We start from the raw sequence: 27,252 nt of genomic DNA, 5'->3' as shown, positions 1-27,252 counted from the left end.
TCTAATGCACAAATTCACCACTTTTTCAGCTTAGATTGTAATGTCAGTTTAACATTCATGAATGGCTGTGTCAGACTAATGGCATTGTTTTGTGCAAAACTAAAAAAAATCCTTCTGTTCCCACAGTAAATAGATAGAAAAGGTAGTTTACACATACACACACTTACACACACAAACTTTGATTGCATACAGAGGTTAGAATGACCAGCACTAAAATAACCCCCATCTCTACAAAATAATTAATATCTTGAATTGATGCAGTTTTTGAAAATTACAAATTTTAAGTGCTAGCAAATTGTGCTTTTAGGCAGCCACGTGGCCAATAAGGTAGATGTTGTCATAAAGGTGCCCTACAAAATCTTCACTAATATTCTGTGCAGCTCGTCGCGTATTTCGGATGAATTCTCTCTTTGACATTTTGTTCTTCACGTGAGGGCTTGTTAGATCAATCGAAAGTAGAATCAAAGAGTAACACAGTACATACACTGCATCTAGACAAGAGAGAATAAATAAAAAAAGTTTAAAAAAGAAACGGTCATCATTAAAAGTATTTTTCCCAGTCTAAGAAAAGAACCTTATGGTCTTTATCATCTAGTCTCATAATTTTATATATATATAAAACATATATAATATACACACAACTACTCAGAAAGGTATCCCAGTGAAATAAAATTTAATATAGCAACTTTCAAAGTAATAATGTCAGCACAGTGCCAGATGAGAATTTACAAATCTCTTAATATTTCTACACAATCCAAAACCCACTAAAGGCTTTATACATTTTCATTTAAACAGATTCTTGAAGTTTGTGTAAACTAAAGCCAACATCCTGCAAAAGCTTATCTTTTAAATATGCAAGCAGTTCCACTGCTGAGAACTGTCTCCCCCAACCAATTAGAAATGCTTGCTGACTTGAATGCAGCCCAATATTCCCTTTCATTTCTGTGAGAGTACCCACAAGGTAAAATGTTAAGTATGTATGACTGCAAGATGAACTTCAGAAAAGTGAAAAGCTCAAAGTACAGACAAAAATGAAGGAAAGATAACACGGAAATAAACCCAGCTAATCAGCTACAAAAAGAATCCATACGTTTGGCTTGTTTTTGTTTTTTTTTTTTTTTTTGTTCAACCCAAGTGGAATGATGACTTTATACTGAACCATTTTGTGCTTCCAGAAATACTTGTTTAGGTGCTGATTTTAAAGCTCTCATAAACAGTAGCATCATCCAGAAGTATACAGACTGATCCACTTCTCATTTTTGCTTACCAGGGCTAAGGCCAAGCTCTCTCATCAAATCAGGATTACAAGCACAGAATCTGTGAGAGAACTTTGTTATGAGAGTTTCAAGGTACTCCCCACGCTCCTCAGGAGCATGGATGTGTCTGAAGAACTCTCTCAGTGCATTTGGCAAGAACTGATTTCTGAAGTTGTGCAGCGTCACAAGGTCATCCAAAACATCTCTCCTGCCAGAACAAAAACCCATATTATTTAAAAAGTTTATTTTAACTGTTTAAATATGAAAATATGTGTATTTTAAAAATAAAGCTTTAAAATACTATGAGCTTTTGTTTATGCTAAAAGGCAAAATTATCACTAACAGAACAAAGAAAATATAAACACATGTTCTTTGCCTATTTGTAGCCAAACACTATAAAAACATACATGAATCAGAACTCAAAGCTTGTATGTATATTCAATCAAGGTCTATACGGAGGCTTTGCTTCCTTTAAACTGTGACAAAACCATTAAAAAAGACAGTAAAAGGAATAGATTCATGCATGCTACACATTTTGATGCCTAAGCAGAAGCTGTTACAGGAGCATCTTGTTCAAACCAGGCTTCAGCTAGGCAAAATTTGCTCATGGAAGTCCATCAGGGTGTGATGTTCTCAAGTGTTTTGCAGTGAACACAGACACATATAAAAGAGTCAGACCACACCTATACTACCAGATGTGCAAAAGACAGTTGAAAAAAATTTGGAATCAAGTTTGAAGTGAACCTAAGAATATTCTCCTATGTTTAACCTGATTTTTACCTTGCTTGTGAGTTTCAACTTTTAGAAAACTAGCTTCTATTTTTAGTGTCTGATTATACTGTTTATGAAGGGAAGATAAATGGCAGTAGGAGCTGCTAACATTAACTTCCAATCTCATCCATTAAATGGTTTTGCTTTTTTATTATTGTCAAAAAAATTGATACATCTGAAGATTTACAGCACAGGACTGCCAGTGATGATAACACTACAGACTTCTTTTATTCCTTGTAGTACAGGCTGAAGAGGATGGGAAGCAGGAGAGGATTCCTGCTAGAAGTACAGTTGGCCCTCTGTTCTTCCTATTCAGGTGCAGTTACTATTCTCCTTCTCCTTCAGGATACTGCCCTACCCCAACCTGATGGCATGAGAAAGCACTGTGGAGACAGAATAGCACGCTACAGCAGGGACAGTGTTCCCTTCTGCAGCTCCTGATTCCTCCAAGAGGATGCTCCCTTCCATCTCAGGAAGTGTGTGTAACTTCCAATCAAGAAATATCAGACAACCAAGCAATGGTTAGATGGTTCAACATTAGTTAAAAAGCTATCATCCCTTAGCAAAGTGAGAACTACTTTTTCTGAGTAACAGCCTTATGAAAGGGAAAAACCCCATCAAGTCAAGAAAAAGCAGCCAAATATCTATGTAAGATTTTGTGAGGATGTGAGATTTGTTATTTATAGGTGGTATTTTTAGGGATTCTTATTAAGTGTTACAGTCACATATATATTTGAACTGAGTAACTGTTCAGATTTAGGAGAACCAGAGAAATTTGAATTACCTTTCGTCAAGGTAGATTCTCAGCTTCTTCCAATTCAGTGTTCTTGTGCAAAAGATAAATTTAGCTATTTCTTTCGGTGAATCATCTAGTATGCCTTTGGACATAAAGTAGTGGACTCCCTGAGATAAAATATATGCACATATGTTTAATCTTCATAATGTATTTAGGAACAAGTATTGTATGTACTTCACAAAGTAGGAATACAATCCTACAAATTAACTGGTTTGTTTTTCAGAATGATTCCTCCTCCTCTAAATCATATTTCAACATGCAGAATACACTCTAAAATTATAAATCAAATGCAAAAAACAATTTAGTGTTATGGTTGAGATTTTACATACAATCATAGAAAATTTTAAATTATGAACCCCATAGTGAGCATGGTGGCTCTTTAATAATTTCTTTATCAGTATTTTGCTTTTTATAGTTTTGTAATAGTATTTAAAATGTTGCAAGGATCATAACTGGTAATTTCATAACTTTTGCAAATAAGAAAATCTTAGCCATAATGTGTTTAGTCTTCAACATCTTTCATTAAAACAGGAATGTTCTCACATGTATACAATGTATCACATTCAAATAGATGCATTAAATGCATTTGTTTAAATGTGTAATAATGCAAAGAAACACAAGCACGCTGATTTCAAAGCATAGATAAGTATCAACATATATAAATAAATACGCATACACATAAATAAGAACACTATGTCTAACATAAAAATAGCTTAAAAATACAGAATTGTGTATAATTAATACTCATTATGATTTCCAGAATTTTACACTTTGACCAAGCACACATTTCTTATAGAATAAACATGAAAAATTTAAAGTATTTCAGTGATATTCTGGATTCTCTCTGGTCATTGAAATATCGCAATGCATACAAATATTTTCCTTACAATCTCAGAAATCAAAACCCAACTAATGAATTTTAAAAATGTTCACACTTTCCAACTAAGTTTAGCAAAATTTTAACCCTGAGAATAACTAACCAAGTTCTGATTCAATTTGGCAGGGGCTGGGAGCAGTTCTCAGCATTTGTTACGAAGTGTTGCAATAGTTAAATACAACAGATCTTGAGTATAGTCAAAATTAGGTTAAAATGTAAAATGAGTAGGACAGTGCATTTCTGCATAGAATAACGTACCAAGGCCACAACCTAAACCACCTTTAAAATATTTCTGAAATATATTTTCATAAATCTTCTGATATCAAACTTCACAATATTTTTTAAGTCTGCCCTCTGTGTTTACATTACAGCTAAAAAGACCTAGGGGCAACATGTCATTCAGTGTATAAACTAAATTTTCCAGTGCTCTTCAATTTTGTGTGAAAAACAAATTAAGGACTGAGTGCAGGTTTGGAACATTTTGTGAAGTGGCTTACTAAAGCAAAGTCTTAGTTGCATCAAGCATAAAAATAGTTAGCATATAAGAACACAACTTAAAAGCCAAGAAACATGTAATATGAACTAGCTATTTTTACCCATCCACAGATTTTGCTTATATATTTATAGAAAATAGTAGCTAATCAAGATACGTTTGTTTTGTTAAAATAATGGTTTATAAAAATAAATAAAAATATAAAGGTTTTTAGGTAAAACAAAAAAAAATCTAGCAGTGTTACACCCCAATTTTAAGAAAAATCTGTATTTAGAATGACAATGAAACATGTATTGCTCTATCAGTTTGCATTTCAGTCAAAATTAGATCATATTTAAGTTTGCCCATAATATGGATGGACAATTTATTGCTAAGTAATTTCTTGAACCAGAGCTAAATAAGAAATTATAAATGGGAGTTAACAATAAGGATTCTGGCAATTTATGTAAAATGAGCAGCAGAATATCTCCTTTACATATATCCCAAGTTAATGAGATTTATGTTTGTTTCAGGAAGAAGTATTAGCTTAAGGTAATACAAACTGAAGCCTGGCGAGGAAGCCTTGAGTAGCACATCTGCTGCAATTAACAAACACTTCTGCAACATATCCAGAGAACACCTAGCACGACATAGAAGAGGCAGGAGGGAAATGATACCTTCTTTAAGATAGACAGTGGGTTTGTGTCTCTGTGACAGTAAATGCTGCAGTTTCTTTCTCATGCCCTTGCTCGCAACCCAATGTAGTATCTCCACCTGATAGGCTACAAAGTCTTTGCATTATTATTCTCAATCTCTAATTGCTTTTTCCCCAACACCACACATAATGCTTGAAAGTAACTTCCTCTGTTGAATGCATATTCCTAAACTCCTTCACAAGCAAACAGGGTATAAATAAAATATACTTCACCACATGCCACTGTTTTTAGTTGCTTTTTATTTCATCCTAAACTATCAAAAATATTTTGCAACAGTAGAAGCCTGATTTCTCTTTTAAGTTCTTAAATTCTGTCTCACAGCAAATGAAATTTATTTACAAGATTTACAGCACATCACTGAATCTGTTTTTCGTAACACTGTAAATACTACCTTGAAAACCTCTCAGAACCCTTGCTTCAAATAAATCACTCTTGGTAGCTAAAATGGCTGCTTGTGGCATATATACTAGCTGAAATAAGCAGCCCTACACACTATTAAAACCTATACTAAGATTATTTATCAGTCAGCTGGTGATTCTCTTAGGAAACATTTGACTGCAGTCAGGTAGGCTGCTCTTTGCCATGACCTACAGCTCTGAAGAGGCCTTTTTAACACTAGGGAAACATTGAAGAGTGAACACATACCGTAGTTTCTAAATTCTGATTCAGAATATATAATGTTCCTAGCATTGGAGAATTAGGAAAGATGCCTTAAACTTTGCCTCTGTGGACAGCATGCTATCTCTGAATTTCAGAGAGCTCTGGATAAAATATTAATGTATGGAAACGTTGATCCAAATTACATATGCAAACAACAATTTAAATATAGACTAACAGTAACAACAAAAGCCATTTGTTGTATTTCAGTATGTTAGTTTTTACAGTTGTTGTTTTTTTTTTCCCAGCACACAATGCTTGTTTTGCCAGCCTATTCTATTACAGCACTGACACTCCTTGCTTGTTTTCTACCTGTTTCCAATAGCCTTTGGATTTGTTTATATTCATACAGGATCTCTAAAATGGAAAACTTTTCCTTTTCACTGTTGATTCAATTTCTGCATTGACTATCTTCTTTGCTAAGAGTACTTTCAGTACAGCAGTCAACATCAAAACTAGCAGTGGCCTTTGACACCTCTGTTTAGATATGGAGACAAAATGAAACCAGACACATCCTAAGCTAACAGCACAGAAATTTTAGAATCAATATCTAGTATAGTAGGGTCTCAAATTCTGTTGGTGATTCTAGGTAACCCTAACACTTTTAGTGAATAATAAGTAGACGTATTATTATTCCCATTTTTCTTGGGAAGTACACTGTCTTAAAATATCTAATGGTGCATTTTCTGGAACAATGCAGAGTATTGATTAGATACTGTATAATGCAAATTTTTATGACTCTTTTACTAAGTTACAAATCAAGTCATTTCGTGACAAAAGTGGACACAATACCTAACATATATTTCAAGCAGTGTCTCCTTCACTGTATGTCTTTAAAATACAGTCTCAGTGATACAAACTTATGATGGCAGAAATTGCAAATAGAATGTGGATTATTTTTCATGTTATGCAGAATTCCACAACTAATAATTCACAAGTTTAAACCACTCTGATTTTAATGTAGAATTATCAAAAGGTTTCAGTTCAGTGTTCCTTTCCAACTATTTTGATAAATCACAGAAGAATTTCTTTACAACATACACATACTTATAATATTCCTCAAACCATAAGTCACATCTCAAAATTGGTTTGCTCAAAATTGGTTTTGCTATGAAACAGGGTAAGTTAAAAAAAACTCTGATTAGAAATACAGCACAGTAAACATTCCATCATCTACAGACTATCTATAATTAAAAAGTCAGGTAATGTCACTTTATACAAGTGGCTAACAATTTATAACCAGGAAAAGGTCAGTAAAATCTGGCCTCCCTGTCAAAAATTAAGGGCAGCTTGTAGAATGAGACAATCAGAAGAGTGGAAAGACAGGCTTAGTATAAGCACTGTCTTACTGTACTTTATTATTATGCTACATAAAGGAAATCCTGACCTCACTGAAGAAAGTTACTTTTGGCACAGTACAGATTCCAGAAGGTCCATAAAAATAAATGCTATTAAATAGATCCGTTAGAACCATTAAGGATGAAACAAAAAAACAGATCTTCTTTCCTGGCCAAAAGATTCTTGTCTGTACCTTCAGTTTTAATTTTAGCTACATAGCATTGATCCACGTAATAAGCTTGACAAAATATTTTGTAGAGAGTTAGAAACTGGATACAAAACAATGGGAAGTAACTTCTGGTTGCTTACAAATTCTCAGTCATAAGCACACGAGATGAAATGAGCACTGCATGAGAAACATTTCACATACAGCATAGACTCTTTAAAATAAAATACAGCAAAAACCAGGTGGGCAGATTAAACCACATGATATTTACATTCAAATGCTAATACTAACACTAAACCATCCCCTCTCTCCAAAGGAACAACAAAAACCGGGTTCCAAAATCTTGGCTACAATGGTGGTGCCACGTGAAAAAAAAACGAAAACCAACCAACCAACCAACCAAAAAAACCCCCAAAACCCAACCCAAACATGCACCGGAGCTTTTCTTTTTCAGATTATATGTCATGTGTTTAGGCACATCCTTTCAGCAGAATGTGAGCACCTACTATGAATTATGCAAGCTCATGCACACAATCAACACGTTCAATTACAGCAGATATCACAACACCATGCACACAACAATGGCTAACCAGAGAATCCTACCACAAAGTGTGTAGATGCTCTTCCCTACCCCGTGAGCCACCGCTAGCTCTGGAGCTGTTGCTGTGGAGCCTGGTTACCCATTTTCATGACATGGGCGGTGTCCTTTGGAGAATCTTGCTCCTGTGGCTGTAAGTATTCTTATTTTTATAGTAATTTGATCAGGTCTGTTATCAAATGTAAAGCAGAGTTTGGCAGGAAATTCGGAGAAAAAATTTTTAATAGTGGAATGTCATATCATATGTTCCAGTCACAGTGTCCTTATAATAATAAAAATAATTCTGCCAATATCACAGTTGTAAACAGTAAAAGCAATAGTATTTGTGAATTCTCCTGAAACTCAGCCCCTGAGTGATTCCTACCAGGCTACGGTGCTCCACAGGGAGAGAGGAACAGAGCCCTTAGGAGATACCCTGAGGTTCTCATCTCTCATTGAAGCAGAGTGTTACACTTCCATTGTAAAATATAACCATAACGAAAAACCAAGAGTCACATAATAAAGTTAATACCTAATTAAGGTATGCTGTAAATTAGCTCTAATTTGCAGATCTTAATCTCCTTTAAAAAATAATCTTCAATTAATTGACTTTTCTGAAGGCTCCAAATGCTTTAAACACACCAAGATTACTTTAAATAAGGTTGAAATATAATGGCACATTATAAACTGAGATAGTTAAGTGAAAAAATATGTTAAAAAAACTGAAATACAAAGAAAAGTTTAGACGGACAATGCTAGTAGCAATATACTTGATATATTACTGAAAAAATGTAAGTTACCTAAATATTGCATCTCATTTGAAAACTTTCACATTTATTACTAAATTTGGAAAAATTCTGCAGAAAAACAATACTAATCGCTCAAGTGGCCAGGTGCTGATGTCTTGATGCTGTGTATCAGACTTCAAGGCAGAGTTCTACCAGAGAAATTACAAAGTACTCTATTTGTGACTGATAAAAGTAATGGTCTCCTAATCAAACAGAGTATGAGATAAAGCAAGAACTTAAATGAAATCATATTATTGCAATGATTCATAGAACTGCTTTATTATTTTACCCCATGGTCACAAGTTCACACTTTCTATATCATATCAGATAAGTGAAATTTGCTTCTAGAAGTGTTTCTTTTCGTATCTCAGTCCTTTTTCTACTTTGGATTTATTCAATTACCACTTCCACATGTATTTGCAACTATATGCAGGAAGTTAACAGCATTTTTGTTCAGTACTGTGTACACTCTTTTCCTAGGAAACATGAAGCAGGAGTCTCGTTTCATACACAAAAGATTGTCTCTGTCACTTGGGCATTAACTGTCTATCTCCCAGGCAAAAGCTGTCTACTCTCAAATTGTTTTCCTTTTTGAAAGGTGACAGACTGAAAGCAGAAACTGACTTTTCCAGTTACATGAACTTATAAATGGAAACCTTTCAGTTTGACAAGGGATTTTCTTTTTTGGAAGATAAATTTTATGTTGTTCTATAAGGAAAGATTCTGTACAACAAACACCCACAGAAATTAAATAAATCTGATCTTCAGGACAGTTCAGCAGTAGATCTTTTTTATATTTCACAATTTGCTCCTTGATAGTGGAAATGGGTAAAAATGCCCTACAAGAAAATGTGATTATCACAAAAGTAATTGGACTTTAAACCTCATTCTGCTTTGCCTAAAGTGGAACCCAACTCATACTCTGCATTTTAACATTTTTATTGATGCAAGCTCATTGCTCTTAAAATTCACCACTGCCTCTTCAGTGAAGTTATCTGCTTTGTTCCTAAGTTAATACGTGGTTTTGAATTTCTGGCATCCACAGAAGTGTACAGAACACTTAACAGGTAAATCATGTAAATGGTGTACACAGGTACAATATTCAAAAGAAGACCAGAATATGGCTGTATTAACCATCCTTACAGAAAAAAAACCAAAACAAACACCTAGTAAAACCTTGGTTTTATATGGCTATAAATATCAAAACAATCACAATTATTGCTTATTACTGTCAGCAACAGTTCACTTACCTCATCAGGGTTGGCATTAAAGGTGAGACTGCCCTCATCTAGCTGCATATACAATTTTCTAAAAGAAAATCCTAGAGGCGGATTCTTATTGTATATAGAACAGTGACCCCAAGTGGATTTGCACAACCTATGAAAATAGAATTAATCTATTATAAAAATTCCTTTCTGAATTTAATGGATTTTACAGAAGCAAAATGTAATCAACACTGCAAAGCTAAATATTCAAATCATAGGAAAAGTTAGAAGTAGGTTGTTGTAACAGTTATTAAGTCTTTTGCCGTGTTTTTCTAAAATCTTCAACTACATGATTAAGAGGTTTTAGTGTATTTGAGTGCAACCTCAAAATATACCCCAGTAGGTGGCATCATGACAACCACAGAGGAAAAATCTCTGGCACTCCTAGAACCTGAGCACTGGAGAACAGTGACAAGTGACAAGTTTTTCTCCTGCGGCACTATGACAGATTAAACCATTTTTTTTCTTTTCTTGTGCCCCTTCTATGCCTCTTGCTTGTAAGGTGTGAATTGGACACCATATCTGCACAAAATTATGCCATTTATTCTGCACTTTCCCTATCTGTCCTTCTTCACCCAACTCTTCTTCCTTTTGTCCTAAGTGGCCAGTCCTAATGACTAGATCCAGCCCCATCCTTCTCTATCTTCTATAACTTTTCAGCTTCTTTCCCTTTTTTCCCACTCTGATTCCATATCTCAGTTTCTTTGATGATACCATCAGCAATTCCTTTTCTGCACACTCTAGAGACCTTATTGAACAGGTAGTTCTGCTTCAACACACCTTCCCTGTAACTACTTAGGAACAATGTTTAGAACCCAGCAGGCAGTCACTGGAAACATGGCAAAGATTTTTGGTTTCAATTCTGGAACCTATGTCTTATTTGGACTGAGTCTGGAACTGCAACCATAGTAGTTGCCAAAGCTTAAACACACCCTTACATGTGTGGAATAGTAAAGATTTTTACAGAGATGATGCTAATTGAGATTTTTATTTATTGCTAAATCAGGACACATTTTCATTACCAAAATAAATGTGGTACGAATGCATTATTTGGAAAAGACTTCATGAAAAATGACTGAACTGCTTCCCAGAATGAACTTCCAAGGAAAATATGTATTTCCACCCCACATGTTAAGAATATATACTGCATGCAATTAAGAAGCTCTAGTATCTTCAAGCTTTGGTCTAGGGAATTTATTTGTATTTAGGGTGGGTTTGATACCAAGAACTGAGCACAGTACAATGCATATTGATAAACTTAGAAGCTCACTGGTATCCTTCACTAGAATTTCTGTTTCCTGTCAATGTAACAGTCCCCAACAGCAGGACAACTGTGAATAAGAAGTTATCCTCCATTATCCTTTTGCTAGATTCAAAAGCATGATAGGAAGGGAAGCTGCTTAATTCAAATGCAGCAGCACAAGGAAATAGATGAGGAGAGAAAGGGATGTAGAGCATAATGAAAGGAAAACAAACAACCTGAACAGCAACCCAACTGCTACACTAGCAGTGTAGCACTTAACACTGTCTGTTAAGAGAGAAGAAAATGTTGTGGAAGTAGTTACAAGTTCTGCTGACCATCTACTCTAAAGATAAATATGATTTCATGAGTCTTTCCTAGTGCTGTAAAACATAAAACACCAAAGAATATGTTAATTACATTTTGATATTACACTATTTTACCTGAAACAATATTCCTTTATTTATTTCTCAGACATACAAATTCTGCATATGTTATACATAAATGTGTTTCAAGTGTTAGGCTGAAGAAATTTCACTTCAGAAAAAACGACCTTTTCTTTTCTCCCTCCAAGACCATCTTCCAATGAAGATACACCTAAGCTGCTATAAGTGCAGTACATGAGTTCTCCTCTTCATTCTGAAGTTCGGCTGAATAAGTTTGCTTGCTTAAGCTAGACAACTGTTGGAAGTTCAGAGGAGTAATGAAACAAACACCTGAGATACACTTTGAGCTAACAGAAAAGTGAAGACAAGTCCCTGTTTTTACCCCATGCTATCTCAAACATCGGTTGTATAATACACGTGTATACTTGTGCCAAGCACACTTGTGTATGTAGTAATCTCCAGCAATACCCCAAACTAATTAGAAATCCAGAATAACACATTTTTAAACGATATATGTTTCCTTTATATCAATTTCATTTAACTTAGGAAACCTTTGCTGGGGTTAGAAAGACAAAAAGCACTCGCTGAGACAAATTTAAAATCTAACACTTTTGACTATGTCCAGCTGATACTTCTTTTTTTGTGCTTACCCTTGCCAGAGGAGCTCATCATTAGCAAGATCCTGCCAGACACATGATGCTAGACAGAGATCAGTTGCATTCAGGTATGACAAAATGGTAAAACTAAGCTCTGGTGGCAACATTTCCAGGTTAATGAATCCTTCTTGCTCTTTAGATTTTCTTGTCTTCAGCAGGTGGTAAATGTCAATGCCTCCCTGGGCTTGCTTCCGATGGCTTGTATTGGAAACACTGTTAGCAGGTATCCTCCTACCATGCTCTCTGGTGAGATAGCCTTGTCCACTGTATCCTTGCTGCTGCAATTGCTGGTTTCTAGCAATTCTCCAGAGTCCCTGACCCATCTGCGAGCCTGTTGGACGTAAAATCCAAATTAGACATTGACAGCTATTTGTAAACATTTGTAGGACAGACTCAGCACACAAGTAAAATTTTAGGACGGTTCTGAATAGATACAAAGCGAGTTCTGTCAGTTATGCTGACCAGTAACCAGTCTGCTTGAGGGAACTGAAAAAAATTCTGAAAACAAAACGCATTAAAAAAACTAGAAGATTTTTTCAAAAGTTTCCATGCTTGAAGACCTACAAAATTAACAATAAGCTTCTTCAAAGAGTACCAAATATTATCTATATCCCATGCAAGTTAAGAAACTTTATGCCACAGTAAGAATTTTGAGTGCTCAGAGACAAAGGAATAAGTATCTTTTCAAGCTTTCTTGCCTAGCAGCATTACATAAAGCTTTGATAATAAGGTACTCACACACTTATACAGAGAATACTATGCAGAAATAGTGTAAAAAGTATTTCTGCAATGTAAAAAAACCCCTAAAAATATATTTGCTATTTTAAGGATCACCTGAAGAAATTTCACAGAAGAAACAAAATGAGACAGAATTTAAACCAGTATAGAACCAGCTGCTGAAAATCCACAAGCTCTGCTATTTGTATATTCAGCAACATATATGCCATTTGTTGGAACACATAATTTTCCCAATCACATAATTACTTTCAGCTCTGTAGTAATCCAGGATGAATACTTTCAGAGCCCATCATAAGTGATGAGCAAACCCATTGTTAAAGAGCCTTTCAAGTAACAGTGTCAAAAGCTGTATTTTTAAATTATTTTGAACATATACTTTAAATCTTCAGGTTCAGTATGCCACTGAAATGTTTTCAAACCTCTAGTAACATAATTTTACCTAGTAATTGAAACCTCTTGATAGCTTGGCTGTAGTAACCACCACAATAAAAATAACATCAAGCTTGTTTATAAATTGCTGATCTTCTCTAGCTCTGTCTGCTATCTATCAAAGTCTGATTTAAATTCTAATCGTGTCCTCCTCATGTTACTTGGTGACTACATAACGAATTCTTTTGCAGTGTTGACAAGCGTGATAGGATGCTAAAAGTAATCTAGATTAATGTTGCATTAGCACTGGATTCTACTTCACTAAAAAAAAATAACACGCGCTCTAGATACAAGCACTCTACACTTCATGGTAACTGAGCCCTACAGCTGCTGCTTTGCAGCCACAATTATCCCAACAGGAAAATGTTCCTTCCTTCGATGTAAGCGTACTGAGGCAAAAGCTTCGTTCACAGCAACTGCATTGCAACCGAGGCCTGCCGGTCCCTCCATCACGCGAAAGCCCTTCAGACGCGACTCCGGGCAACCAGGCTGGCGGGAGGAGGCACGGCCCGTCCCGCAGGCCCAGAGCCACCCCGGGGACCCGAGGGCCGAAGCTGCCCAGGCCGCACCGCGTCCCGAGAAGCTCGGCAGCCGCGCAGAGCGGCACCGGGACCCGGCCCGGCGGGTGCCGCTCCCGGAGCCCCAGCTGCCGACTGGCCGTGCCGCCCGCCCGTCCGTCCGTCCGCCCGCGCGTCCGCGCCGGGACACCCGCGGGCCCCACCTGTGCCAGCTCGGCTCCAACCGCCGCCGCGACGAGCCCGGCCCGCCTGCGTGCGAGGGTCGCGCCGGGCGGGAGGGGCTGCGCGGGCCCGGCGGCGGGGACGGGCGGGCAGGGCCAGGGAAGGAGCCTCGGCAGGGAGGCCGAGCCCGCCGCCGCCGCCGCCGCCCCGACTCCTGCCCGGGCAGCTCTGACGTCCGCTGTTGTTGCTGGAAGTGACGTCCGCGGGAGGGGCGCGCGGGAAGCGGAAGTGCCCGTCGGCTGCGGCGGCGGCAGATTCGGTGTGCGCCGGCCGCGTCCGGGAGCGGCCGCGGGGCCCGGCCGCGCTCCCGAGGGAACGGCGGTGCCCGCGCCGCGCGGGTGAGCCACAGCATCGCTCTCGGCGGGGGGCTCTGTCCCCGCCGTGCGGGCCGGCTCCCAGCCCGGGGTTCTCCCTCTTTTCGGAGACGGCGAGCCCTGGGGAGAGCGCGGTCTCCGGCTGTGGTAGGGGCGAGGAAAGGCGAGGGGGGAGCCGGCCCCGGTCCCGCTCTTGTGAGTTTGCCGCAGCGCGCCGGTTCCGGTACCGCAGCCCGCCTTGCGTGTCCTGGCTGGACGCGCTTCTTTTTTTTCCCGCTGGTGCCCAGGGCAACCAGCCGAGGACACGCAGTCCCTTGAGCAGTTCGCTGGTGCGCAGGTGTCCTCTGCGCGGAGGGTGTCGCACCTGGCGCGCCGGCCTAGTCCCGTTCTTGGCGGTGAAGCTTTTGCATCTCTGCGTAATGGTGCGATTTCAGGAGAGTCTAGATTCAGAAGAAACCAAAAGTCTAGTTACTGGGCATTTCAGTGACAACGTTTACAGTGTTGATATACTTGGTAACTTGCATGGGGTAGTTTTTTTTTTCGTTTGTTTTGGTATTTTTGTTTAGTTTTTTTACATTGATCCTTTGAACATCATATGCAGTTTTGAGAGTTGTTCTTTGAGCCCCTTGCTCAAAATTCTACATTATAATATAGAATGTATATATTATTATTATATTACTATATTATATCTTGAAACTTTGGTATAGTCGATTTTATTCTTAGCAGCCAGCACTCTTAACTTCTGTTACAAATTTCTGCAGACAACAGCTGTGTACCTCATTTTACTGGGTTCACCTTGCCAAGATTTGCTACCAACTTGACTGTTACTTTTATGATCTCTTAAGCTATATTGTGGTGACAGTAGTTACCAATTTTACATCCAGAGGTCTGGTGTAAAAAGAAACAGCATGCATGATTAGACAGAATCCTGTGAGAATGTCTTCTTTGAATATTTGCACTGCAAAATAGAGCTTCAGTTTTGTGTCAGATTCTTTGAGATTTGAATAGCTAGTTAAATTGGCAAAACCAAAGAATGGATTGCATTGTAACATAATGTAGGAAGAATAGCTGCCTCAGTTGCCAAATAATTGGTTAAATTCTTTCAAGCTTTTTACAGTAAGTATTGTGTACCTCTGTTTAGCGCAACTAATAACCCAGAACCTAATGATTAAATTAAAGAAACCTGATGATTAAGGAGGAAGAAAATTATTTTAACAAGGGCAGAACACATGGGAAGAGCTTATTCTTGAGGACTGCTGATTAAACGCCATAGAAACACAAGAAGAAAAAAAACCCACAACAAACCCAGCCCACTGTAAATGCAAGCTTTAACTGTCTCTTGAGACATTGCTTCATTTATAGGCTGTGTGACCGTGCCTCTTCACTGCTTGGATTGGTAGGCTTCAAAATGCTTGTTTTGTAGCAAGAAGAGAAAATTAGTGAAGATAGTGGCAGGTAATTATCTCCCAGGTTCTAGCAGAAAGTTGAATTCAAGTGATTATTCCATTTTGTAATTTTTGTGTACATAATTTTTTTGAACAGACATACTTTTTTAACATTTGTTTCATAATCTGAAAGAAGAATAGCATTTGGAATAATGGCAACAGGAGACGTAAATGGAAGTTTAAGAAAAATAGAACAAGGACTTCGCTTGTTAAATTATCCAAGAGATGTGGATTATACAGTGTAAGTGTGAAAATTTATGCTAGTACATGATGACAGCAAAATGTGTTAACAAGATATGTATAAGTATTAGCATTGCACCCAGTGATAAGTAAGCAGAACATAACTGTGGGAAGTTGGGGTGTGATCTATGTGAACTGGAATATAAAAGTACACAGTTTTGCTCTTCTGACCAATCCTTAGAACAGTCCTGAGCTGTATTACTTTCTTGCTCTTCTTCTGCTGTTTTTGTCTTTGTTTTGGTTAATGTCACCTTTCTCATTTCTTTGGAAGTGCCGAAGAAAAGACTTCCTTCAGGAAATTTCGTCCTATAAAGAATAGAAACAAACAAACAAAAAGATCTGAATGTAGAGCTGGAAATGCTGGTGGGCTTTAGGCTTGACAATTTTTAAATTATATGAAGATCACAAAAACTTTTTTTTTGAGCATTTTACAGATAACAGCAAAGATGGCTGAATGAGAGATGATTGGACAATAAAAAACCTTAAAATGAAAGATACTTGGATTGAACATGCTGGCTGTATTTATTCCTTTCAAGTTAAATGTTTGAATTCATATAATGAAAGGCTTTTGTTACCTTCTGCTGTGTAAAATACTTTTGTTTCTTAATAGGTTAGTAAAGGGTGATCCAGCTGCATTTTTACCCATCATCAGCTATTGTTTTACATCTTTTTCAACTTGCATAGCAGAGCTTTTGGTAAAGTGTGATGTGGAACTGACAGCCAAGAGTGACCTGCGTTTTATCGAAGCTGTTTATAAGGTATCACTTGACAGTCTTTGCAAAAGAAATATGGGTTTGAGTACAACTTCATAAAAATTAAACATTTACTATGAGCTGTACTAGAAAGTGAAAGCTTTTGGCAGTGAACATGAATTTTAGTTCTGTTAGGATTTAAGATGGGTAGTAAGTCACTGTGTGCAAGTTTTTAGATTTTAATGAAAATAAGGATAGGTGGTGGTAGCCAAATCTCAATTTTGAGACCTTTGCAGAAACAGTAATATTGTTAGATATTAGTTTGGAAGAACACAGAAATATTTATTGGACAATAAGATTTATAGAAGTGACCTTGGCAAAAATCTTAACAACCAAAAAAATCATAAGAAACTCAAAAAAATGTAATGTAAGCACAGTTAAAAAATACAGCTATTTTTGAAACACTATACCATTTTAATACATAAAGTTGCATACTTAGCCTTTTATAAATTGAAATCAAATTTTTAACTGGTTGAAACTAACTTTGAACTGTCCTTAAAATATGCAACAGCACATTTTATGGAAGGTGGATTGCTGAATTAAGAAATAGTGGCTTATTCAGACTAGCTTTCCATCTGAGAGACTGCTTTACAGGGTTCTGTGGGAGCCTTATGTAGCCTTCAGATGCATTTGCTGAGATTAATACAGCTTTTTATTGTGCATTCACTTTAAAAGCTCTTAGCTTAAGTTTTTTAGTATTAATTTCTATCGTCATTTATTTCTTGAATCTTAAGACTATGAGTTGAAGTTTACAGGAGTGAGGTGAATGAAAGAGGAGATATGTTTAAGGCCTTCCTTTCTGGAAGAGGAGGTATGTTTAAAGCCTAGTTAAAAGAAACAGCTATATATATATATGTATATGTTTATATATGTTAATAATCAAATGAGAAAAGACTTAACTGCTGAAGAGCAGAAGGAAGGAAAAGATTGTAGTAAAATAAGAATAGAGGCATACCATTTCTACAGCAAATTGTGAAGTGATTTTGAAAGTGAAGTAAACTCTTATTTTGTTGCAGTTTCTTCGTGATCAATTTCAGTATAAACCAATTTTAACAAAAGAGCAGTTTCTTCAGTTTGGCTTTGCAGAAAGAAAAATGCAAATTGTTTGTGACATTATCAACTGTGTGGTGAAGAAACATAAAGAGTTGAGTAACTCTAGTAAGGTACTGACCAAATGGTTACCTTTATTTTAAGTTTCTTTTGACATGTTTGATGCTGCAGATAAACTGGTCTTCAGCTTCTATTTGATGATGCAGCATTGTTCATGGACCAAATAATGGAAAGTTAGTTTGAAGTTCCTTTGTAAGATGCTTGAATGCTTTCATTCAAGACATGAAGCTGCCAATACTTTGTAGTATAAAAAAAGTTAGAATGAAGATAAATCTAATTGTTGTATTTACAGTGATACATTTTCTTTTGCACTTCTTGATACAGTCAGCATGTGAATCAATAAACTTTTCAGAAAAATTTGAAGGCAAAGCAAAATCGTCTCATGTTGAATTTCTGTAACAATTTAAATACGACACTTGCGTTTGTTTCTCAAATCTGATTATTTTCATCAACAATACTTGTAATGGCAGTATGTTTTATCAATATGTGTTGTCTATCAGTCTCTGCTTTAAAGAAAGGAATTTCCAGTCCTTATATTTTACAGGATTTTGTTTCCTTTGAGTTTTTAACAAGTCTTCAGGACTTCTGTATGCCTAATTTGTCAGTTTTGAAGACATAACTACATTTTTTTGTATTTGTTTTACTTTCAATTCTGGTGCAAATTGTCTTTTCTATTTATAACTGTCTGTTGATAGTTCAACCTGGCATAGACATTAGTGAGTGTAAAAGTGTGGCATTCACTTCTGTATCTGTGTTCTTTATAAATTTGGGTCATATTTAATTTATTTTTTAGATATTATTGTACTACAGAGGTTTAAATGTGTTTGTGTGTGTGTGCCATGAAATACTCCATCCTGTGAGTGATGGTTTTAGAAAGTGGGGTGTGGAATCCTGAAAATCTCCCTGTGTTATTTTCTTCTTCTGTTCACTTTGGAGGTTAAATCTCAAACGAGGAAAAAAATCAGACCTTTTAAATTTGAAGTATGGTCAAATTGTGGTAAAGGTCTTGCTGATCCAACTGGTAGTGCTCTGAATTCCAAACAGGTATGAAAATAATTTTTATGTTTTATGTCTAAATATTAATCTCATTTGTAGCAAGTCAGGCTCTTGGCTCTTGCTGAAATTTTTGCTTTCATTTAGGTTTTAATACTTAATCAAACCAGTTTTGAGATGGGCTGATGTTTGGTTGTTTTTCCCTGAAGTGTGGTTGGCTGAAATAATAGCTGAAATATGGAGGATGTTGCCTCTCTTTTACTGAGTAGTTGATCTCAAAGTCTTGATGGTAATAACCAAGTGGTGTTGTTTGTGCTATATTTGAATTATATGTAGTGTAAGGAAGAGCAGTGGAAAAAGATACAGTGGGATGAAGAATCTGTATTTTGTTTGAAGAATGAAGTGTGCTTGGCCTAACACATGTTTTCAACACATCTTTCAAAACACTGTTTGGTCTTTTGTCTGAATCTGTTCAGCAAGTTTTCATAATGTAGCATTCTTCTTGGCTTTGGTTTTACAAAGTTAAAATGATTATGCATTGAGTCAAAATGATTTTAGATTATACCACTCTTGACATGTGAAGGAAGCCATTTTCCTAATATTTTCTGCGAAAAGGGTGCAAAAAAAATAGAAAACTTTAAGGACTATGACTGCCTGTTAGTGGTTGGTGATTTCAACTTACAGGGAAAATACTGCTTTTATCAAGGAAAATTTCGTAAAGAAAGTGTTTGGAATGGCTTCTCTGTCCCTTCTGGTTGTTTAGTAGTAGCACTGAACAGGGATAGATAGGTGTGTTTGAAGAATTCCCTAGTAGAGGAGAGTTTCAGTTTAATAAAACATTGAGGAATCTGTGCATGTTAAGATGCTACACAGAACTAGTAATTGTGCATTCTTAACCATTAAGTATTTTATTTTGTTTTGTGATAGTATCACAGGATCTAATTCACCTATAAAGAATTGATTTCTCTTTGTTTTCTCTAAGGGAAGCCTTCAAAGGGAAGTAATGTGTAGCTCATAGGGCTATTTCCTGACAGTTTTCAAGAAAAAGGAAGAATTCTAATCTTCCTAGTTAAGCCTTTTTTCTTCTTAATGTTTTAGTCGTGGTTTTGATGTTGGAATTGTCTATACATATGAATTTTGCTGTATGCAATAGTGTATTTTCCAGTCCAAACTTAGAAATCTAACAACCTTTACATTAAGGGAAGACATTCATTCCATAACCATACTGGTTATGGAAAGGTAACAAGGTGCACAGTATATATGGTAAAGTGTGTGCATGTTTGTTTTACAGTTCCTTCAAGTCTTCATGATTTTTGAAGCTATTGCTATTGCTTTCTGTATTTTGTAACCAGTTGGGATAAGAGAGTTAGATTTAAATAAATATTGAAATAATAGGTCTTATGTGTTGTTACTTGGCTAATGAATTGAAATGTTCTTGTAATGAATAATGCCAGCTGTTTGTTGATTTTGTTTGTTTGTTTTTAAACATAATCAGAAGAAGCCTCTGGTTGAGCGGCACTCAGGAAATGAAGTTAGTGGTGACGTTCGTCCACTACCCCTTCCAGCACAGGGGGGGAATGAAGAAGAATTGTGCCTAGATCAGGATAATGTGGAAGTTAAATGTGAACAAGTAAGAACTTCTATTTTAAGATGCTGTCTTTTTTTTTTTTTAATACAGGATTTTTCTAAAGGGATAAAGGTTTTTACATCGTGGTTGTACTTCAGGAGCATGCAGCTGATATTTAATAAATGTATTGGAAAAGTTGAAAAAGGAAAAGTCAGTTAAAATGCACTGTCTCTTTCAAGACAGTTCTGTCCACAGCTTCTTTTAAAAGCTGAGTTCCCTGAGTGGGCATGTTTTGATGATTCTGGAAGAAAAATAATTTTCTAATGTAGCAGGATGTGATTTCTGAACTTGAAGACTGCATGTAATTTGTTTGATCAAATGATGAATTGTTTTTGTTTTGAAATTAGAGGACATGTTCTTATTGGTACTTTTAGGTTATAGAAGAAAATTCACAAATTGAGGTTTTAAAGAATCAGCTTGCAGATTTCCAGGAAAAGCTTCAGAAGCTAGATTGGATGGAAGATAAGCTACAAGTTTTAGAAGAGAAACTGCAAGGAAAGGTGATCATAGATGAGAAGGACTGGAATAACTTACTGAATCGAGTTTTGCTTCTTGAAACGGAACTGTTGTTACAATCCCAAAAGGTGTGTTAACTTCTCTTTTAATTCTATAACAAAAATTGCCCAAACACAGTCTTGTTGGTCTGTTTCTGCCCTCCCTTCCTCCTGATCTGTTTTTTCACTGCTTTTAAAGGCACCATCTGAATGGAAGTGCTGTTTTTGAGTTTGATGGTATTTTTTGTTAACTGTTAAATTCTGTTCTCTGATCCTCTGTGAACCAGAGGTAATGATTCAGTGTCATTTTATTTACTACTGAAGTTAGAGAAGGAAGTTTTTGAACATGGACTCTTCATTCTCTGCAAATGATAGTGACAAAAATGGATGGCATGCACAGTGGAAGATACAGGATTAATCAAAAAGTTAATTCTTATTTTAGTCCTATGTTTAATTTATTGGTCCTTGAAATTTCTAGCTTAATCAATGTGTTTTTTCTCCTATTTCCACTCTCTTCCCCACTTCCTATTTCCTGTCAATGATGTTCATTGCATTTTTGAATGTGTAAAAGCACTGTAGTTGTGATGTGGCTACATTTGGCATACCAAATAAAGCCTCTTGTTGCATTGACTGGGTTATTTTTCATGCTGTTGAAAGGTCCTTGTGTGCATATTATGTAATTTGATATATGTACACATGTAAATATTTTGAGTTGCAGTGAACCATAGCATCACTTGGAAATTAATCATGTGATCCAAAAATTCTATTCTCTCATGTGTCTTGTGTATCCTTCAGATACTGTCAGATGCTTTCCAGAAGTTGAAAACCCTTGTGGTTTTGCCCTTTTTTTTTCTGTTGTAAAACTGTCGAATTTATTAATTACAAGGAGTTCAATGCATGTTGCTGACCCCACAAATTTGAAAATGTTGCTACTACTTTTATACAAGATATGTTTACTGTGTGCCTTGGAAGTGTGGTGGTTATGCAAGATCTTGAAATGCACAGGTGTTCAGACTGCTCATTAGGTTATTTCTAAATGCTGTAGCTCAATTAGTAAGGATGGATAGTCCCAATCACTTTAAAAAAAATAATTCTAGATCAGTAGTAGCTCAAGTGATTTACCATCTGAAATCAGATTCTTATGGATCAGGAGACGTAAGTCCAAATAATGCTGCCAAAAATAATGGGTTTTTTTTTTTTTTTCTGGCAGCAGTCTCAAGAAGCCTTCAGGTGAACAGCCATAGACTGTTTTTCTCCTGTTTCAAATGTATTTTTTTTCAAGAAATTACTGTAGCACATGGGAAAGCTCATGTTTCAGACTACACTTGTTCTTCTGGTTTTGTAAATTTGGTTTATTACTGCTTCAGTAACATGTTTATTGCAGTTGTTTGTATGGTTGGAATAGTATTTGGAAAATACTCTCAAAAATATCACTCAGAAGTTTCCAGTGAGATAATTAATTATATTTCTGTACTGCATGTTACTGAAAGAATTCACCTGCAGGAGCAAGTTCAGTTATAGTTTCTGTGTGGCATTGTATATACAAATATATAAGGATATATAAATATTTATACATCCTCAAAACTAACTGTTTTGCAATAGACATTTGAAAACTGCTGCAAAGCAATCCTTTGGGCCACAGAATTGCTGCATTTTTGTTTAATGAATTTGCATCCAAGTTGTGCTTCACACATACAGAAACAATTCAGAATTACTGCTCTCTCACCCTTGCACTTTTCAGGGACCTTTTGGCATCTAGCCAACATAGCAGGAACACTCTTAAGATCTGTCTTTTGCTGTTGCCAAAGTAGCAGCAGCTGTGCCTGTAGCTCTGGGAAAGTCTGAAAGCTACCAAATCCATTTCAATGAAAGGAATTGAACAGACATAGTCTGTGCAGATTCTATTTTTGTATTTTTTTAAGGGATAGACATTATTACAGATTTTCCCAGCGTTTTACCATACAATGCCTACTATTTCTTCTTCATTCATTTATTTGGGTGTAGTATTCCCCATTAGCTGATGTAGTTACTCCAGTACATAAAGGCTGTTAAATCATAATGATAACTCATTGTTAGAAAAAAAGTCTAGATGTTGTTTGAGTGCTGCATTTTTTTACTTTGAAATTAAAAAGCTTACTGTTTTTTCCTTCTTATGAACAACCTCTCAAAAGAAGTTAGATTGAGTTAAACTGAGAATATTTCTTAAAAGAGCCCTCTCTCATTTAGGAGCCTAGGAAACAGCTTAAAATAGTCTTCTGTGTTCTAAGCATTTAGGTGGAATGAATTTCAGTTAGTCTATGGAGTATTTTTTTAGGACTGAGGACTGTACTTTTGAATATCAACCAGCAGTAGAAGGCACACTCACTTAAATCTAATGGCAACCAATGTTGAGATGAAATGATTAGTACAGGCTAAGAGCATTCTGGTTGTCCACTGTACTCATAACTGTTACATGCACTGTATTTTGGCCTGGTTTCAATCTCTTTATGAACAGCAATATCAATATTAAAAAAAAGACCCATTAAATAGACTAGTTTTTAAATGAAGTGCATTTATGGAAATGTTGAATTGTTTTAGTTCTTTAGAAGATATTTGTGCAGTGCCAACATACCTGGATGGTGTAGAGAGCAAATACATACATACCTAGTACTTAAATATGCTTTTGTTCAGTCAGAAGATGATTTAAACAGAATGTATGGCTAAAATGCAGAAAACTTGTATTTCAGAGAGACTTAGCAAAAGAGTTCAGCAATATAAATCGAGAAAGTACTTCTAGTACCATTCCAGTATCTATTGGTGAGTATTAATGATTTTCCTTTTAATTAATGTAAATATGCTAAACACTTCTTGCTGGCCTTGACTATAATAGTTTAAGTAGGTAATTGCAATTGTGACTTCTGAATTTAAAACCATATTGCAGACTAGAAATTAACCTCCTCATCATTTCATGTTTCTAACTTATTCTTTAGATGATTTGGTTGCTGTAGCACAGTAAGTAATGGTTACAAATAGCTACTAAAAATATCAAAGATGCAAGTTAAATTAAGGTTTTTGTTGCTAAAGCTGTGAAAGACAATACTGTCATCTGGACTTTACAGCAGTTATTATGTTTTAAAAATGCACGTTTCATAAACACAAATGGAGTTATTTTTGCTGCCACTTATATCTTTTAGGTTGCTGTTTTCTTGTTTTTAATGGGGCTCAGACAAATTATGATTCATAATCTTTGTTGATTTTCAACTCATTACTGCATGTTTTCTGTATTTCATCTCTGAAGCAGTTAGCAGCTATCCAATTGGCACTTTGGATAAACTTTCTGGTTTTGAAGGGAAAGACAAAATCTTTTTCTTCCATTTCCAACTTCCGTTTAATTTTGATAACATACAAGAAATAAATGAGGCAGAATTGAGTGGGAAAGAAGTTAAAAGCACTGCCCAGGCCATGAGTAATTCTGTCTTCCTCAATGGTAGCTCTATTAGCTCCCTTAGCTCCCTCTGTTCTCTTCCTTGATTTGGCCTGTTTCCCTTGTGGCAGCTGTTCTTACCACCAGTGGTAAGGAGGATATTCTATTTTTCCATTCTCACACATTAGGCTTTTTTGTCCAGTGTTGGGCTCTTGAATTGTAATTGAAAGGGAGTCTCAGTAATCCAGTTTCCATGGAAATTAGGAAGGCAGTTCTTGGTTATGTCAAGACTTGTTTTTATTGTGGAGTCTCAGAAATGGGAACTTCATTTTAAGGACATAGTAAGCTTGCAACATGTTTGCTTCCTTTGATAAGTTTAGTGGTGTGTTACTGACACTTGAGGACTTTGTAGTAAGTAAACAGGCTTTTGAAAGAGAATTTTCGTATTTTTTCATATTTTCAGACTCCCCAAACTCTTCAGAATTTGTTATTCCTGCTTTTCTAAAATTCAGAAAATTTTAGGCGTAGAAGTTATGGGGACAGTCTTAACTCTTTTATCTGAGAGTATAATGTTTAGAATCCTTTCAAGCTCTTTTCGGTTGTAGCACTCTTCAGAAATCACAGCTGTACCAAATAAACGATTTTTAATTTTAGGTACTTTAAAACGGATTAATATGAATTTTAGATACAAAATAATGTAGCTAAGTATGTTCCAAAGGTATGATGTAAAGATGGTGACATTACTAAAAGATGGGTATGGGAACACTTTTTTTTCAGGATACTAAGTTTTCTTCCCTGACAATAGTAATCTAAAATTGCAAGGAATATCACAGCCTTCCAAATATGAAAAAAAAAAAAATTCTGCTACTAAAAATTCTGCTACTTATAAGACAGGTTACTTAGCACAAATTAGACATGTTTTAAGAGGCAGTTTACAATAAAAATAATGTAAACTATACGAAATTACTATTAAATGTTTGGCACTGTAATCAGATGTTCATAAGCTTTGGTTTTTCTCTGATCAGGAGAAAATAATCTTCTTAGTAATCTTTGGAATTTGATTTTTGTATATTATATATTATGCCTAGTATAATATTGCACTTGTTTTTAAAAAATGAGAAGCCTGTTTTGGACTCTCATAGTAGCTTTTTCTTTTCCCTCTCTAAACAATGCATTCTTTTCTCTTATTACCTACTGTAAATCAAGTTATTTGATAGGTGACCTTGCAAAAGAGAGCAAAAAGGCAAAGGTGACATAAAACTGAGCATTTCTCTATAGATGCAGAGAGGAATGAAGAGATGCCAGAGAGACATCTTCAGTCGTCTGGATGCAGTTCACTGTTATCCACAGACCAGTCTCCCAAAGACATGACCATTAATTCTCATGATCTGACAGACATTTCAAAGGTAAGTATAACTGGTGAATGCTCAGTTGATTTCCTTTGAGGTCAAGAGAACAAGTAAGCATAGGTATTAGCTGTACATACTGAGAGAAAAACATGGAAACTATGCAAAACTACATCTAGGTCTGCCTCATAAAAATACTTTCATATGTAAACAGTGATTAAAGTCACATTTTCTCTGAATTTTAAGTTGAAAATCTATCTGAAGAATGTCAGCTTTGAAGAGTTCGCTAACTTTGTTGCTTTTAAATTGTAGGAGACAATAAGACAAAGAATGGAAAAGATAAGTAAAATGTAAGTAATGGGAAAGGGCAGCAGGAATTTATTTCCCAGGAGGGAGTCGTACTGGACTAAGGCACACAGACAGTGTACATATGTGTTCCAAACCTCAAAGGTCTCTACATCAGGTGTGGCATTTCCTTATGGCTCTACTGGATACTAAATCCACTTACAGTTTTGTATTTGTGGGATGAGTCACTGTTTTGGTTTCTAAAAAGCAATGGAAAGCACTCTTAATAGTATTAACTAGAGGTTAAACAGTGCTTAAAATTTGGTTGATGAGAAATAGGAATATTACTTATTTCCTGATTGAAATTCCTTGGTACTTGCAACTTTTCTTCCTGAAAAATACCTATGCTGTCTTAAACTGTTTTTTATTATTTAAGGAAAAGTAAAGCCAGTTTCAGCCTAAGCATTATAATAACTGTATTAAGATGTACTTGATATTAATTCTGAGATCTGTAATAAATTTTTTTGTTATATTTTCATTATACTTGAAGAGAAATGTGTTGCTTTACAATGTTTCTCTATCAAGAAATTTCTGTTTTCTAAGTGCGTGGCCTATACAAAGCTCTAGCCTTCTCTTGTGATTCTAATTTTATTGTGTGGGTTACTTCTTTCTTTGTGTACTTAAGGTTTATTGATACATGGTAGGCATTTAAAATAGAAACCAATTGCAGAGGAAAAGGGCAGAATGAGAGAGGACTTATGAGGTCATGCTTCTTATTTGTACTTTGGATAATTAGGAAGTTAAAAGCAAGTCAGTTATTTTGTACCTTATTTTATTAAGTCTATGTAAACAACATTTACTTTCAGAATTGAAGAAACCTTCAACTTGTTCAAAACACCAAGCCCGTCACTGGGAGTACCTGAAAGCACAAGTCTTCAGACCTGGTCTCTGGAGACTTATGGGTACCAGAAATAATATGTATGTTTGTACAGCATTATATTTTTAATATATTGAATTTGTAATGATCACTAGTGCTTTTTATTGCTTTTAATAAATATTTTATTCATGCATCTGTGTATTGATTTCCCTCCCCATGCCCATGATTTTTGTTTTTAAAGACTGTTAAAATAGCTTCATTCCCCCTCCTTGCACTTTTGTAAATTGAAGTCATTACAGCAGTGTATTCTCGTGTTGACATTTGTTAGCAGTGTGCTAAGTAATATGTTTTTTAAAGTGTGGGCTTGAGGACCATGGTTTACATCCTGTTGGAAACATTCCAGCTGGAACTTGCATATTATACCCAAGAGGCATTCTTACATACCATCTTACCATCTGTACTGTTGAATAAGTCTTAATAAAAAACTTACATACACAG

General features: G+C 36.0%; 2 protein-coding genes across 3 annotated transcripts; one reads left to right on the top strand and one right to left on the bottom strand.

Moving 5' to 3' along the window:
* Positions 1 to 96: 96 nt before the first annotated feature.
* FBXO8 (F-box protein 8) lies at positions 97 to 14,017 on the bottom strand. Its single transcript, XM_062492843.1, has 6 exons — positions 13,850 to 14,017; positions 11,956 to 12,292; positions 9,665 to 9,791; positions 2,812 to 2,930; positions 1,268 to 1,464; positions 97 to 491 (listed from the first exon to the last, which is right to left on the bottom strand). The coding sequence occupies exons 2-6, from the start codon at positions 12,282 to 12,284 to the stop codon at positions 304 to 306; spliced, it is 960 nt and encodes a 319-aa protein (XP_062348827.1). The 5' UTR covers positions 12,285 to 12,292; positions 13,850 to 14,017; the 3' UTR covers positions 97 to 303.
* Positions 14,018 to 14,296: 279 nt separating this feature from the next.
* On the top strand, positions 14,297 to 26,945 carry CEP44 (centrosomal protein 44). 2 transcript variants are annotated; one of them, XM_062492842.1, is made up of 11 exons: positions 14,297 to 14,377; positions 15,725 to 15,868; positions 16,478 to 16,625; positions 17,636 to 17,782; positions 18,666 to 18,773; positions 20,218 to 20,352; positions 20,724 to 20,933; positions 23,570 to 23,639; positions 25,525 to 25,652; positions 25,905 to 25,942; positions 26,744 to 26,945. In XM_062492842.1, exons 2-11 carry the CDS (start codon positions 15,780 to 15,782, stop codon positions 26,850 to 26,852), a joined length of 1,182 nt encoding a protein of 393 aa, XP_062348826.1. In that variant the 5' UTR covers positions 14,297 to 14,377; positions 15,725 to 15,779; the 3' UTR covers positions 26,853 to 26,945. The 2 variants fall into 2 exon arrangements, with proteins under 2 accessions (XP_062348826.1, XP_062348825.1); XM_062492841.1 differs by lacking the exon at positions 14,297 to 14,377 and adding an exon at positions 15,553 to 15,637.
* Positions 26,946 to 27,252: the final 307 nt, after the last annotated feature.

This window comes from Cinclus cinclus, chromosome 5 (assembly GCF_963662255.1).
Source record: "Cinclus cinclus chromosome 5, bCinCin1.1, whole genome shotgun sequence".
Lineage (NCBI taxonomy): Eukaryota > Metazoa > Chordata > Aves > Passeriformes > Cinclidae > Cinclus > Cinclus cinclus.
Note: the sequence above shows the minus strand (reverse complement) of the source record. Positions and strands in the feature narration are given on the sequence as shown.

Bases quoted from the DNA above. Each gene is read 5' to 3' on its own strand.
- FBXO8 (XM_062492843.1), bottom strand. From the start codon at position 12,284: ATGGGTCAGGGACTCTGGAGAATTGCTAGAAACCAGCAATTGCAGCAG. The intron at 2,931-9,664 runs GTAAGTGAACTG...ATTTTATCTCAG, and splicing joins TTAATGCCAACCCTGATGAG to GGAGTCCACTACTTTATGTC. The intron at 1,465-2,811 runs GTAATTCAAATT...TTGTTCTGGCAG, and splicing joins AGAATCTACCTTGACGAAAG to GAGAGATGTTTTGGATGACC.
- CEP44 (XM_062492842.1), top strand. From the start codon at position 15,780: ATGGCAACAGGAGACGTAAATGGAAGTTTAAGAAAAATAGAACAAGGA. The intron at 15,869-16,477 runs GTAAGTGTGAAA...GTTTCTTAATAG, and splicing joins AGAGATGTGGATTATACAGT to GTTAGTAAAGGGTGATCCAG. The intron at 25,653-25,904 runs GTAAGTATAACT...TTTAAATTGTAG, and splicing joins ATCTGACAGACATTTCAAAG to GAGACAATAAGACAAAGAAT.